Genomic DNA, 16,209 nt, shown 5'->3' with positions numbered 1-16,209 from the left:
GAAACTGATTAGGGTGGTCAAAAAAAGTATACTTAAATATTACTAATATTCAAATTTAATCGCATAATTTTATTTAGGGAGAACAGCTTTTGGCTTGTCTTCTGAGGCCACAAGAGGGTGCAATGAGCAAAATAATAATGCACCGCAATAAATTGTTTACTCAAAGCAATGAAATAACACGAGTTATTTGAGTTTATACGAGTATAAACTAAATGTTTATATGGGTGTGTTCACGCATGGCATGTTTGTTTCGATTAAAACAAACTATGATGTGATTGCTCTTGAACAAGCGAAAGATGTATAAATATGAATATTTAAATATGAACACAACATTGACCAAAAACAGGACATGATGTCACAAGATGCAACTCTAAAAAGGACAGAATGCTCAATAATAATAAAAAAAAAAAATTATCATTTGCGATGTTGCCCATCACGACCAAAAGAACCAAGAGAACTGAACTAAAAGTGTGAACACCCTCGATCAGTAAATTGCATTAACAGTTATGAGCAAAACAGCATCGGGTTCATTCCGTGTCAAATCAACTAAATTTCGGAACTTCTCCGGCTCAAAATAAATTTTAGATTTTGTTAATATTTTTTCTGTAGAAAGACAATCATAAATAGCGATGAAAGCCAAAGTATTACATGTCACAGATGTATATTTACAGAGTAATCCACGGTTTTTTAGATGAGGGTCAAAAAACCTGAGATTTGGAGTAAAATTACAGGTGTGTAAAAAGGACTTTAGAAAGATGGCAGCATCATTTTTTTATTTTTACACAGAGTCTATTACTTAAATCTGTTCACTTTAGCAATCTTTGTTGGATTATATGCCAACGGTGACTCTTCAAGTATGGCAAAAGGCACTTGTGTTTTTTGCCTCAAGATTGCATGCCTTAAACTATTGTTGTATTACAAATGTATTAAATGTTTAATTTAGGTTCCAATACAATAGTATATCAACTGAGAAAGTTTAGTAGACTGAATTTAGCATTTGAGGTAAAAATGGTGATATCAGAGTTATCAGCTAGAGATTCCTTGCCAGTCCTGTTCTCTCTATTGTAAGTTAAATAAGTCAGATTACTGAGACTCTCACCCTTTGTATGCTGAAGAGATCAGGGCTGTGGAATTTCCGGTAACGTGCTGATCCCTGTATTCATTTACATGCTTTGTTCAAGATTGTCTCCACCTCTATGTAAATCCCTCCCCCTTGAAAGGTAAAAAGACTGTGCTTGAGAGTTATTGAGTTTAGACTTGGACGACTACAGCATTGCAACAGCAAAGTCCTCAATAAAGAGTAACTTCTGCTTGAAAGATATCCCAACATCTCCTGGTCTCTGAAGGAAAAGTTTCCACCACTATCCTCTTAGATTCTGATTCTTAACAAACATTTCTTTTGGAATCTTCATTTTAAAGGCCCAATATGGTTCAATGCCAGAGATATGGACATATCAATGTGGCTCCATCAGTAAATTGGTCAATGGTACATATTTTCAGTGGTCAAAAAGCAAATGTGGGTCACTTTGCATGCAGCTGATACTTTTTTCATTTAAATAGGAATATCTGAAGAACAAATAATGTTGAAACTAGAAATGTATCTCGTATTTCTTTTTTATCAACTCAATTGCGTAGAACATCCCTGTCTGAGTGCCATAAATATTCCTTTTCCAAAGTTTGCATGCCTGTAACTCTAAAAGTATTAAAGATATATTAATATTGTTCTAGATTCTCAGTCTTAATAAACGTTTCTTTGGGAATCTTTATTTTCAAGGTCCTATAAAGTTCAGTCCCATAGATATGGGGAGCTCAAAGCAAATTTTACCCATTTTCAATGATTGAACACCAAATATGATTCACTTTGCGCACAACTAATTGCATTTGAAGAGGAGTGTCTGAAGAATAAATAATGTTTTATCTAGAAATGTATCTTGTTTCCCTTAATTAAAAGAATTGAAGAAACATAACTCTCTGAGTACCAAAAATCCACTGAAAATGGTTGAGGCACATTAACTTGCTCTCAAACGTGTATAAGAATCTATATTTGATTCAGTTTTAGGGATATTTAAAAGATGGCATTTTGTTAATTTAACAGCTTCTGAAGCTACCAAGAAATACGCTGTATCGTAACGACACGTTACCGCATTGACATCCCAATATCTCTTAGATTGAACCATATAGGGTCTTAAAAATGAAGATTCCAAAAGAAAAGTTTCATGAGAATGAGAATCTAAAAGGATATTTAGATATCTTTAACACTTCTTGAGTTCAACTTCAGATTTTTTTATTCGTTTCTGGAACTGAGAAAGGTGTGTTGGGTTCTATTCTTTTGATGGCACAAAACAAGATACATCTCTAGTTTCTGTGTTGTTTGTTCTTCGGACAAAATTGTACCTACATTTGGTTCTTGATCATTGAAAATGGGTAAATATCAAATATCTTGAATACTTTCAGAGTTACAGGCATGACAACTTTACAAAAATAATATTTATGGCAATCAGACAGGTATATTCTACGCAATCGTGTTGATAGACAAAAATGTGTGTATATATATATATATATATATATATATTTCTAGTTTCAACATTATTTGTTCTTTAGATATTCCTCTTTAACAGAAAAAAGTATCAGCTGTATGCAAAGTGACCCACATTTGTTTTTCGACCGATGAAAATGTGTACAATTTAATCATGGAGCCGGGATTGAGCCATTGAGGGCCTTTAAAATAAAGACACCAAAAGGAAAGTTTAAGAACCAGAATATAAAAGGATTTTAAGATATATTTAATACTTTGAGTTACAGGCATGCAAACCTAGGGCAAAAAAAACACAAGAAGTCCTTTTTGACATATTTGAACAGTCACCGTTGGCATATAATGCAACTGAGATTGCTAAAGTCAACAGATTTAACTACCAAATCTCAGGTGAAAATTGACATTTTGACCCCCCTCTACAAAATAGTGGATTACTAAGTAAATATACATCTGTGACATTTAATATTTTGGCTTTCATCACTATTTATGTTTGTCTTTCTACAGAACAAATATTTACAAAATCAAAACCTCTGGTTGAGTTGACACGGAATGACCCATCATGCATTTATGCCTAGTTTAATAAAAAGAGCTGAAGTGGTGATCGCAGAGTTATTTTTGCGTTAAAAACATGAGATTCAATGGAATGGAAAGGAAAAATCCCCATGACGTCTGAAGACATGTTTTTAAAAAGATTAACTACTTTTAACTTTACATGGCTTTCTAAACATGCAGCTCTGTTGCGAGACGCAAGTGAAACGGTTAAAGATGTCCGTCTGACGCTTGTTTGCACAGAAAATGCGTTGTGTGTGTACAGCTGGGTTACGGCTTTGACGCATTAATCCTCTCTATTTCTGCAATGTTTCAACTGGAAAGGCTAACAAACACATTAAAATGCAACTAAAACTCTTAAAACGCAGAACCTATTCAAGAAAATAGTTACTGTAAATTGTAATCCTATTTTACAGTATTACTGTTTTTTCTGTATTTTTGAACGAACTTTTTTAAATCGTACAGATTAACACATTTATTTATATATTTGAGACTCACTCAGATTTGTGTAGGTGTTTGAAAATCCCTCATTTATTATAGGTTTGTAACATTGTGTGTTTCGCGGCTTTATAGAGTTCAGCTCTATAACATTTTCTCTCGTTCTCTCTGTTGTCGTCTCTTCCTGAAGGTTTATATCCTTGTATAAAGGACCCTGTCACACTCACAAAGTGCAGAGGCTAAATGAGTCTACCTCGTACGCGTTCCGCATCCAGGCCTTTAACGAGGCGGGCGAGGGGCCCTTCTCCACTGTTTACACCTTCACCACCCCCCTCTCCCCACCCGCACCCCTGAAAGGTACCGCCACACACCTGCCCCATAGACTTCCATTCTAATTGCATTTCTGTAGACGGGTTTTTGCTTGTTTTTAAACACTCAAGCTTGGGGTACCTCATGTATCCCACCAAACCTGTCATGGACATGATCAGGTCATGTTTTACCTTAATATCAAAAGAAAAAGATCAGAATTTTTATGTATAATACACTGCCTGGCCAAAAAAGAAAATGTCGCTGATTGGATTTAAATGGGCAAATGCTTAAGTGTCTATGATTGGATCATTATTGTAAGTGATGATGATGTTTCTAAAAAGTTATATGTTTGGCAACAGTTCTTCTAACTCTAATTGATGGAGTGTGTAGCTTTTCATTTCTTAAATAACCACATCATGAATCACTGCAATAATGATCCAATCATAGACTCTTAAGCCTTTGCCCATTTAAGTGTGTGTGTGTGTGTGTGCGTGTGTGTGTGTGTGTGTGTGTGTGTGTGTGTGTGTGTGTGTGTGTGTGTGTGTGTGTGTGTGTGTGTGTGTGTGTGTGTGTGTGTGTGTGTGTGTGTGTGTGTGTGTGTGTGTGTGTAATATAAGGATAAAACATTTAAATTAAAGGAAAGTAGAAGTAGAAAAAGTAAACAATTACTGGGAAAAAAGTGTTTGTAAAACAAAACTGTTTATTTGTATAATGTGTTAAATTATTTGAATGGGAAGACATAATAAAGTATATAAAAAAACACATTTAATGTTCCATGATTTGACCTCTAATCTTTCTACATGGGTTTGTTCTCATCATCTGTGCGTCTCCCTTCAGCTCCTCGCGTTGAGCGTGTGGACGAGTCGTGTGAGGTGAGCTGGGAGACACTGCCACCTATGAAGGGAGATCCAGTCATTTACTGTTTGCAAAGCATGCAAGGAAATTCTGAGTTCAAACAGGTACCTACACCACACTATCATCTCCATGTACAATTTTCAGTAGCTCACCAAACATCCTAAATACAGCGTCACAATTCTAGTATCTCTTTGCACTGAGGCCAAAGCGTCTCAGATGTCGGTCCCCTTTTGTGAGCACATCACACTGAGGTCACGGCACTCGGCAGATAGCAGGTGTTGAGTCCAGCAGTTTGGAGGAATATTATTATAGCATAATGGCGATCAAGTGGTCATTACTGAACGGCTTAGTGACAGTTATTACGCTTAATGTTAGCACCAAATCAAATCTAGCCACTGAAATGTGTGCTTTGATTGTACATGATCTATATTCTGACATCATGTTGTGACAATGGCCTTTATAACCTCTGTTTAGCAAAGCCACCATAGAGGTTAAGAAGCACCAAAGTACAGAATAGAATTAGTAGGGTTGTTTCACCCAAAAATGAAAATTCTGTCTAATTACTTGTCGTTCCAAACCCGTAAGATGTTCATTCATCTTCAGAACACAAATTAAGGTATTTTTGATGAAATCTGAGCGCTTTCTGTCCCTCCATAGACCGCACTTTGACGTTTCAAAAAAGTTCATAAAGAGATTGTAAAACTAATCCAAATGAATCGAGTGGTTTAGTCCAAGTTTTCTCAAGAGACTCGATCACTTTGATGAACAGATTTAATTTAGGCTTTTATTCACATGCAAATATTCATCAATGCACACATCAGATATGGTAAATGGAAGCTCAAGCATGTTCGCTTAACGTGCGAGAACCAATGAGGTTCGTTTTCGTGTTACGCAGCACGTTTGAGCTTCTGCAAGAACCAATGAAGTTCGTTTTCGTGTTACGCAGCACGTTTGAGCTTCTGCAAGAACCAATGAGGTTCGTTTTCGTGCGTTACGCAGCACGTTTGAGCTTCTGCATGAACCCATGAGGTTCATTCTTCAGTTGAGCTTCTGTTTATGTTTGCTGATGAATGTTTAAATGTGAATAAAGACCTAAATTAAATCTGTTCATCATATAAAATGATCGTGTCTCTTGAGAAAATTTGGACTAAACCACTCGATTCATCTTTACGACCTTTTTGAAGCGTCTAAGTGGTAGTTGTGTAGCTGTTAATGAAGAGAAGGAAATCTCTCAGATTTCATTCAAAAGAAGAATGTCCCAGCTGTCATATGATAGCTTTGAGTGAGGAACAGACCACAAGTTTTGTTATTTACTGAAATAACACTGAAATTTCACTTGTGCTTTATTCAAAACATTTTAACTCGTAACAATTGATCACAAAATGCATGAGAAGCTTTAGCTTGAGAACATTGGTGTCAAACTTGGCACAGTAACATCTAGTGGTGCCATGTTTTGATGCATAATGTACAAAAACAGATAAGATTTGACGACTTTAAAATTTGGTCTGTTCCACAAAGCATATTGCTTCAGAAAACGGATAATCCTACTTTTATGATATACATTTTTTTTAAAAAGCTACTTAAACATTCTGCAAAATATCTCCTTTTCTCCATCTCAATCATATGGTTTTGAAAAGACATTTAATTTTAGGGTAAACTGTCCCTTCAAATGTGGGTCCTAAGGGGCCTGCCGGAGAGCCGGGTAAAAGGATCACCTAGATGTCTGAATTTGCAGTATTGAATTTAATTGTCTCTGAAAATGCTATGTGTCAGATGGGACTCGACAGATCTGTTTGATTTAACTTGAATCCACTCTGGCGAGAGCACCTGCGCTGGCTGCCTGTGAGTGACTGTAGAAAAGAGTGTAATGGAAGGGTAAAGCAGTCTCACTGGCTCTGACTCATCACTTCCTGCTGAGAGACACTGTGGGAGACTGCAGCTATGATGGGCGGCTTGTCTGTTTGTGTTGATGCAGCCCACACACACGTGCAGGACTTCATATGCGTATATTCATGCTCTTCAGGCGTATTATTTCTCTTCCTACACATCTGCGTCTTTAAAATATACTTCATCAGTTCTTTTCTCCTTAGTATAATTTATTTTAGACATGAACGCAGTGCTGAATATTGTTCTATATACTGATTACTGATCTATTCAAAAATGTAATCATGCAAAAAGCAAATCTTGGATTGTTTTTGATTGAGAATTGGACCTAAATGCGTGAAAATAATTCTATTAAATGCACTACAGAAAATATAATTATATTGTTATTATGTTATTATATGCAGTACATTACACAAATTTGGGGTCAGTATAGATAAATAAGTGCTTTTTTTTTTTTACTTTTTAGCCTATTCATGAAAGAATCCTGAAAATGTATCTCAGTTTGCACAAATACAGTATATGAACAGTTTTCAACATTGATAATAATAAGAAAAGTTTCTTTAGCATCAAATCAGCATATTATAATGATTTCTGAAGGATTATGTGACACCGAATTTTCAGCCTCATTACTCCAGTCTTCAGCTTTGATCACAGGAATAATAAATAAAAAAAATTAAATATATTAAAATTAAAAACATATTTAAAATTGTAATAATACTTCACAATATGACTGTTTTTTAATCAAATAAATGCAGCCTTGGTAAGAATGAGAGACTTTTCAAAACGTTAAAAACTCTTACTGACCCCGATCTTTTGAACAGTAGTGTATGTTTATATAATATTCTCTATAAAATGTAAGAATTTTTGCAACATACTTGTTTCTTTTTTAATTCCCGTCTCCAATCCTCTCAGATCTACAGGGGCTCAGCCACTTCCTTCCAGCTCCCTAACTTGAGCTCGTCCACGGACTACCGATTCCGCGTCTGCGCCGTTCGGCAGTGCCAGGACGCCCCCGAAATCATCGGGCCCTACAGCTCCACCGTCATCCTGCTCCCACCTCGCATCGACACCCCCGGGGCCTCCGGCTCCACGGGGTCCAAAGCAGCCGAGGCCCAGAAGCCAAAACGCAGCCTGACGGACGAACAGTTTTCTTTCCTCATCATCGCCCTCTTGGCCGTGACCTCCATCCTCATCGCGGTCGCCATCCAGTACTTCGTGATCGAATGAGCCTCGGCGCCGCGTTGCATCGTCAAAGCGAGTTTGGTTTGTTGATGTTTGTTTTCTGTTTCTTTATTTTCGTTTCCGGCACAAGCGTCGAGGAGCCGCTTGAAGGGAAGGATTGAGAAAAGGAAGTTGTAGAATCACTTCACCCAATCTATCTTTCTATCTTTCTCGCTCGCCTTCTGCGCATGCTGTCAAATGGACGCCGTTCCCTTCCCGACGGACTCGGAGGGCGGTTTATTGAAGGATCAGCAGCGAAGCTTAGCGCTCATCGCATTATCATCGTACCACTTCATTTATCTGTGTAGCTGTAGTCTTTATGTTATTTATACGTATTATAATTTCAGTTGTAAACTGTCGAGTGTAAGTTTCGTTCAGTGTTCCAAAGCTAGCTCGGTGGTCGCGTCGCTCACCGGTTTGCTATCTTGGGCCTGGGACTTGAGGGCCAGTGACTACACCGTCAGCGAGGGGGTCCCGAGCGATCCCCGGGGAGAATAAAGTCTACGGCGTAAAGAAGGGGAGGCGAGACCGATACCGCTCGAATTAGCGAACATTGATTTAGCACTTTCCTCAGAACTTTTTTTGATGTTCAGAATGTGTAAAGGATGCAAAAATAACTAGAGAAATGTTAGTATATTTTTGTACAGTATGATACGAGGACCTGAGATTCTGGCTTAGTACGGGGAGTAAGACTATGAATACCAAACTAACTCAGCTTAATAGTTATTTTTACTATCATGTACGTATACTGTAGCTTGGTTTTACAATCAAGCAGCTGCTTTGCTCCAAACTATTGTCGTCCAGCACAAACAATGTACGCTTTCTCGGAAACCTTTCCTTCAGTCGTTACCTTTGCACCTTAGTGAGAAGAGAAAAAAATACTTATCGAATGCGTCTTGATCTTGTGATGCGTTTTATGGGACATGTTCTCCTGTTGTGCGAGCCCTCAATGTGTTTTGGCTGTTTTTAAAAATGTACTACCACAAAATTTGTTCTTGAAATGGTTAATTCTGGAAATAAGAAATAAGAATCATGATTTCAAAAGTCATATAGTATTTTCTTAATGTCTCTATTGGTAATTTTCGGGGGTGAGGGGAGGGAGTTGTTTAGTTTTAGAAACCAAATTATCACATTAACTTTTTACTTTTAGCAATATTATTTTTTTGATGTAAGATTATTGAATATATGACTAAATATTTTCAGATATGTTTTGATTTGTCTGTTGTTTTTTTCTCCTCGTTTAAAACACACATTTGAACTTAATTTTTTTATATGGAAAATAAAACCCTTAAGTTAATTCTGTCCAGCAAAGGAAATTAAGAAAAGCGCAAGAAACAAAACGCAAACCGTAGTAATGAATTGTGTTTATCCTACATGTACTTCCTGTGAAATCGAAATTTTTGCCTTTTTCTCTGTGTGTTAAAGTCTTGTGACTGATAGTCAGCGCTGCGTGACGACAGCATGACGGTCCGGTCGTTGGGTTTCGTGTTTTGTGCTTTGGTTATGGGCATATGAGTGCTGTCAACAACCGTTAACAACTACAGGTACCTTGCAAGAAGTCTTGAATGAAAATGAATTACATGATTTGGTCTAATAGATATTCTGCAAATGTCTTCTGTTTGTCATTGAAGGAAAAAAAGAAATCTCAAATTCCTATTTTTGATAGTGATACAATGTAATTGCAAAGTGTGCCATTTTAACATCTCCCCACCTTGGTAGGCGTTTGATTCTTGGGAGAAAGAAAAACGACAAAAAATCAATAAAATATGCACAAAAAATGAGACCATTTTTATGTAATTTTAATGTTTGCAGTTACCTCATACACCGTACATTCCAAAACAAAATTTGTTAAAGTATACATACTACCAGACATATCACTTTAAAATGTTATCAGATAGGAAATGTATAATCATATATATGTATCTAAAGTGTGTCTGTATAGTCATGATATCTACAGACGGAACCATGCACAAATAAAAGATTTATAATTCTTAATCGTCTTCTTTTACTGCATGTTGCCAAATGTAAGCAGATTCATATCACAATAATATTGTTTTGTGTGAAAATCATTCCTCTCGCTCATGGTTTCATCCACAAAGAAAGAAAGAGCCTCCAGGGTCATTGGGTTATAGATCTTGTTCCAGACAGATTGTCTATTAAATTAGATTATTCTTCAGCACTTGTATGAAGTGTTATAGCGTATTAGACATTAAGATGATCTAAATTTATTTCTCTGTAATGTTTCAAAAAAGATCCTGAGTGAACATATGAATAAAGATTGTGTTAACATTGCCAATATTAATACTAATCACTTGTTCATAAGAAAAAGAACTTAAGGTCATGCTGTTGTTATATATACCATAGCAACTAATTTAATAAAATATATATGCTTGTTGAAGTTTCAGCAAATATATCTATAAAAGGTTCGACGTGTGGGTCACATTTGCAAGTTCAATGTTTTATCCAAATTATTACTTCTATACTGATATGCAAATAATAAATATTAGTAGACAACTACGTTATATTTACACATGAACTTACACATTAAATGCACGCATTGAAAGCCAAAGCCCCGCCTCTCACTTCCCTCTCTATCCGTCTACATTGTCTCCACCTCCTGTGATCTCAATATTGAATTAAGAACTGGACTAAGTAATGTTATGCACGTACACCGTAGAAAAGAGGTGATGCTCTCTCTCCTCCAGCAGAGCACCAGATACAACATCCACTAGTCTTGAGTTTCATCTCCAGACTTGCCTCAATATGGAGGAGTTTATGGAGGACCACACTTGCGGAGACTCTCTCTTCCCAACCTCCACCCTCATTCCTGTCACCACCATTTGCGTCCTGCTCTTCATCGTTGGCGTAACCGGCAACACCATGACCATTCTCATTATCCAGCGCTTCAAAGACATGAAGACCACCACCAACCTGTATCTCTCCAGCATGGCCATCTCAGACCTAGTCATCTTCCTCAGCCTCCCCTTCGACCTCTACCGCCTCTGGAAGTACGTACCTTGGGTCTTCGGGGAGCTGGTGTGCAGTCTATCGCACTACATCAATGAAGCGTCCACCAACGCCACCATCCTCCACATCACAGTGCTCAGCATGGAGCGTTACCTGGCCATCTGCTTCCCTTTCAAAGCCAAGGCTGCCATCACCAAGAGGAGGGTCAAGTATGTCATCTTGGCCTTGTGGGGCTTCGCCCTATTATCCGCTGCTCCGATTTTCTTTCTGATGGGCGTGGAGTACGAGAACGAGACGATACCTGACCCAGGCACCCGGCAGTGCAAACACACGCGCTATGCCATTGACTCGGGGCTGCTGCACACCACCATCTGGGTGTCCACCACCTACTTCTTCTGCCCCATGTTTTGCCTGCTCTTCCTCTACGGATCCATCGGCCGAAAGTTGTGGAAGAGTCGTCATGAGCTTCATGGGCCTAACACGGCAGCAAGACAGAAGGTTAATCGGCAGACTGTCAAGATTCTGGGTGAGTTGGTCTTGGGAAGTGTTAAGGCTGGAATGCACTACACAACTTTCAACATTGGAACAGATTTTAAATTGTAAAAGTTTACAGAGAAAAATTGCCATTATACATTAAATGACTGAAGGTTACACTACCAGACTTTCTGGTCCTTATGGTCTGGTCACATAACTAACTCACGCAGAAAGATACACCTTGTTGCTAGGAAAATGGATGACACATGAAAATAATGTGTGTTCTAAGATCGCCTCAAAATATCAAGCATGTTTGATATCCTTAGACTGGATGGAATCAGTCTAAAGCAAAAATCTGAGTCTGTGCTCATTATACACTACACAATATTCTGAGAAATCTGTCAACTCTGGCTGTCCAAAATTGACAACTGGCACTGACTTGGCACCTAGCGCCGACTTGTCCAGACTGACGATCGGGGCAATAAAATCTAGTCCAAAATAGTGTACTGTATTCCAGCTTTTAGGAATGAGCCATGGATAGTTGTGCTTGTTAACGTTCATTCTTATGGTTTAGGGATCTGGACAAGCCCCTAACCCTAAGTATCAAACCTTGCTGGGTAAATTATCCTACAAGGTTTGTGCTGTAAACATGAACATGTCAAATCATGAGGCTTGTTGAGGTAAGGTGTGAGATTACCTGTTTTTTGGTCTACCAAACAAATCATTAGCATGATCTGATGTAAACAAAATTCTATAAGACTTGCACTGAAGGACAGATCGGAGTCATATTTAGTGATCAGAATGCCATGGAGAAAAGAGGTAGGCTCTTTTGACTTGGGTCAGTAAGTGGCCATTCACAACACCCCTATCAACTGCGTAGCAACTAGCAATGTGATAAAAACCTTAGCAATGTTGTAGTCGAGTCCAGGCCGAGACCTGATGAGGGTCTGAGTAATACAGAAAGTGTAAATATGTTTTCCTTTGGTATGAATAAAGCCTGGTTCCATGTCGGTGTTGTAGCACTCAAGACTGGACTCTAACTTCGAGTCTAGACCAAGTTCAAATGCTGACGAGTCCAAGACAAAACCATCAAAATATGGTCTTTGGACTTGAGACCGAGTCCAACACTGCACCCAAGGACCATGATGACCAGCAAGAGGATTGTTGCAACACTTTTGCTTTCAATGTTTGTAACTCTCTGGATATCTGTGCTATTTATCTAATTGATAGAATTTTCCGTCTATTTGCCACAAATTAAAGTTTTGAAATCTATAACTTATAACTTTATTAATGCAAATTAATGTCAAGTACAAAGTGTTGTTGTTGCGACCTACCCCACCACCAAGGTGAGTTTAATAACACGTATTCTAGTTCTGTTAACTAGAAAAACCATTGAATAAATAAATATATGGTGAAATGTTAATTTTTACCATCTTCAAATTTTTTTTCTTCTTAATATGCGAACACCAAGCTCTTTTTGTTACTTCAGGAGGATGATGAGAGGGAAAAAATATATAGAGATTGAAAAAAATATATTTGATTATAGATTTGCGATGTTGATAACTGGAAATGTCATCAGTGTCTGCAAAAAGGGTCCATTAGTAACTTTTTAGAAACGTATTTGCAATGTAAATTAATGGTGTCAACTTGTGTGAGATGAAGCCTGACAGACCTTGCAAATGTGTAACATCTTGTCTATTCATTAATCATGCTCTTTATGTTGGGTTAGTGAATGTGGCTGTTTTATGTTTATTAGAAGCCTTAATAAATCAGTGTCAGTAAGCGACCACCCATAACATGGACTTATCTAATTCTTCTATTAACCCCATGTCCCATCTCCCTCTTCTCTTAGCTGTTGTTGTATTGGTCTTTGCAATCTGCTGGCTTCCTTACCACATCGGTCGGTTCCTCTTCACTCACGTTGATGACTACCACTCGGCCCGCCTCAGTCAGAACTTCAACGTGGCCTCCATGGTGCTCTTCTACCTGAGCGCCTCAATTAACCCAGTCCTCTACAACCTCATGTCCAACAAGTACCGCTCTGCCGTCAAACACCTCTTCCTGTTGCCGCGCAGGAGCCACCACGGCCCCAACCGGAGGCATTTCTCGACGCATGATGACATCACCGCCTGCACAGAGATGTTCAATGTGATGAAAGAGACCATGATGACTAGTGATGAGTCTCAAGTGCCTGCTCCATTTTGAATCCGTTTCCAAATCTCCAAGAACCGTGGATTCGATTCTGCTTACCGATTCCTGCGAGCGCATTTTCATGTGATTTTAAACCATTCAAGTGCAAGACGATGCGAAAGAGAACTGTTTTCTCTGCTGCGCGCACATCATAGAGTGTATGTGCACGCAAAAAGTCACCTCTCGTGTAGTGCGTGAATACGGAATTTAGCTCTCCTTCGCGTCGTCATGCGCTTGAATGGGCAAATACAGAAAAAATTATGTCAACAGTCGATTTTGTCTTAAGTGAATGTAAACATTTGAGGGAAAAAAACGCATGTGAAACAGTATATTGGATCCGTGCAGCTCTTAAAGTGACAGCAGCCTAATAAACCTGCCGCCGTGTTAATGTTAATCAAACAACAAAAGATAAAGAAAATCACTCACTGATATTGACTGAATAACTTTTGTGAATTTAATCCTTTTGCACGCAAGTTTAAAATATGTATCACCGTATTTTCATGGTGATACGTCATGCTTGTCATTTGACAGACCACAGCCACAATAGTGCTGTATGGCAACGCTTAAGTTTTTCCTTTTTTATTCAAAATATTCACAGATTTGTACACATATATCATAAACTATCTGATATTCCGATTCTCAAATATTTATGAGTGCATGTGTTTTGTCATTTAAACACCTTTTATAATGATCATGTTGGTGGCCATGTTTGTTTATATTTTCCTATATAGTAATATGCAGCCTGTAAACATTGTTTGAGTGAACCTAACCACCTAATGAAAACAAACCTGCATCGGATGACCATGTTTCATTGGCATATTGACATTGTTGTCATGCTTATATGCACTATACACTGTCATGGTTCTTCTGTGATATAAAATAATGGTATTCAGCTGCAATCGAGTGTTTGTCAAGAAATCACAGAATGTGTTGGATATCATTTTTTTTTAACCTAATTGGAATCTAACCTGGGAATGGATAAGCAGAATCACAATTAAAATCGATAAAATTCGATACCCAACCCTAATGATGACAGACGAGGGCTCATATTAACATCATCCCTGCTGAAGAGCGCAGGAACCTGGAAGAAATGAATAAAGTGTGGGTTTATTGGATGAAAGCTGGGATAAATGGTGAGAACAAAAGGAAAAATGAGTTTGAAACTGGAAACTGCTTGTGACAGTCACTGTGCGAGGGGAAATGACTGGGTTTCACACAAATTAATACAGTTATTACTAGTACACACTAATAATTTATAATTTTAGTGATAGTAATCATGTTGTTTAGATCAATAATGTGATAATAGGGTTCATATAGATTTGATTGTAAATCAATGGTTAATTAATTTCCAATTTAACAAAACTGCATCTTAAGTCATTTTATGTTTTTTTCGTCTTACAGAAAGCATCATCCAAATCTTTTAAATAAAAAGTAAAAGTAGTTTACCATTCAGTGCTTGACAAAATGGTGATTCATGACATCATATCCACAGAGTTATGTTACATTATGGTAATCTCATTGCTGTAATGTTTTATTTGTATTTTCATGTATTGTGTCCACAAATGATTCTATTCTGCCCTGTCGGATGTAATTTCCTTTGTACATATTCTTATCCAATATAGTATTATTGTATTGTGATCATTGAATAATATGATATTATTCTTTTATGAATGGAAATAGTTTTTTGTGGCTTTCTCCCATTTCCCCATTTTATTTTTGGCTTTTTGATGTGCAACTGTTGTGGTTATACAGCATTGATAATAACAAAGCAGTCTTTTTCAGCACTAATCTAAATACAAACAAGTGAACATTTAAAAAAAAGAAATTTGTTTTGACTTCTATAAATATTAATAAATTAAAGTTCCCTTTCTTTGTGCTGTTCAAACATTTTAAACTTTTTTTTAATCTTTTTTTATATAATAATTTTACCCCTTTATTTAAGAAAGTGGGGCTCAAAGTAAAAAAAAAATATATATATATAAGTATATATATATATATATATATATATATATATATATATATTTTATATATATATATATATATATATATATATATATATATATAATTCACTATACTATATTATCTATCTCATATGCTTGACCACATAGAAATATTATATTGTGTGAGGTGAGAGCAATATTTTGTATTAATAAAGTAAAACAAATATTTAATTAAAATAAGATTAAATGAAAATGTTTAATAAAAAAAATATTGAATAAAAACTCATTTCATTTATAATTTATTTTTTATCAAGTTTATGGATTCAAAAAAATAAAATAAAAATAAATGAATACCAGACAATATCTGCCCTAAATTATTTTAGATTTGTTTGATTTTTATAATTTTCATACTAATTCTGGTTCTACCAGATCCCTAAACTTTAATTGTAGTTCAGTTCTTCTATAATAGATGTATTAAAAAATTGTCTTATTACATGCTGAAAGCAGGCCTAATACCATACTATATCTATAATTCTCCAATTACAGTTTTAGAAATCATCCAGCTGTTACTAGCTGCATGAATTTCCCTTGCTAATGTCACAGTAGTGTTTCTTTAGTGATGTAAGATCATTACTACAGGTCTGATCCCACATGACTGAACTATCTCTTTTAGTGTCAAGAAAGAAGCGTCCCAGAAGGCATTGAGACTGTACTTCTTTCGTCAGACGGCCATGTTGAATGTCATTGGCTTCCTCGTGGCTTTGTTCCAAACACCTTCAAAGCACTATTATCAGGAGCTTGTTTGCTCTGAGCTAATCTCAAGCTCCACAGGACATGAGCTCACTCAGC

At 36.9% G+C, this 16,209-nt stretch overlaps 2 protein-coding genes across 9 annotated transcripts in view; both read left to right on the top strand.

Annotated features, from left to right (window-relative positions):
* Positions 1-9,784, top strand: part of fndc3a (fibronectin type III domain containing 3A) — a 95,419-nt gene extending 85,635 nt beyond the window's left edge. For all 8 annotated transcript variants that reach the window (XM_077207722.1, XM_077207720.1, XM_077207723.1 and 5 more), the window contains 3 exons: positions 3,711-3,877; positions 4,667-4,788; positions 7,481-9,784. In XM_077207722.1, the coding sequence (XP_077063837.1) occupies positions 3,711-3,877; positions 4,667-4,788; positions 7,481-7,795 (604 nt within the window). In that variant the 3' untranslated portion in view covers positions 7,796-9,784. The remainder of the gene's footprint in view (positions 1-3,710; positions 3,878-4,666; positions 4,789-7,480) is intronic.
* A 768-nt stretch (positions 9,785-10,552) lies between these two features.
* mlnr (motilin receptor) lies at positions 10,553-13,435 on the top strand. The gene is made up of 2 exons (XM_077209046.1): positions 10,553-11,282; positions 13,083-13,435. The coding sequence occupies exons 1-2, from the start codon at positions 10,553-10,555 to the stop codon at positions 13,433-13,435; spliced, it is 1,083 nt and encodes a 360-aa protein (XP_077065161.1).
* The last annotated feature ends 2,774 nt before the right edge of the window (positions 13,436-16,209 follow it).

The sequence above is a fragment of the Siphateles boraxobius genome, unplaced genomic scaffold (genome assembly GCF_051911475.1).
Source record: "Siphateles boraxobius isolate OS27281-9 unplaced genomic scaffold, OSU_SipBor_1 6, whole genome shotgun sequence".
In the NCBI taxonomy this organism is placed as follows: domain Eukaryota; kingdom Metazoa; phylum Chordata; class Actinopteri; order Cypriniformes; family Leuciscidae; genus Siphateles; species Siphateles boraxobius.
This window is presented reverse-complemented; position numbering and strand designations above follow the sequence as displayed.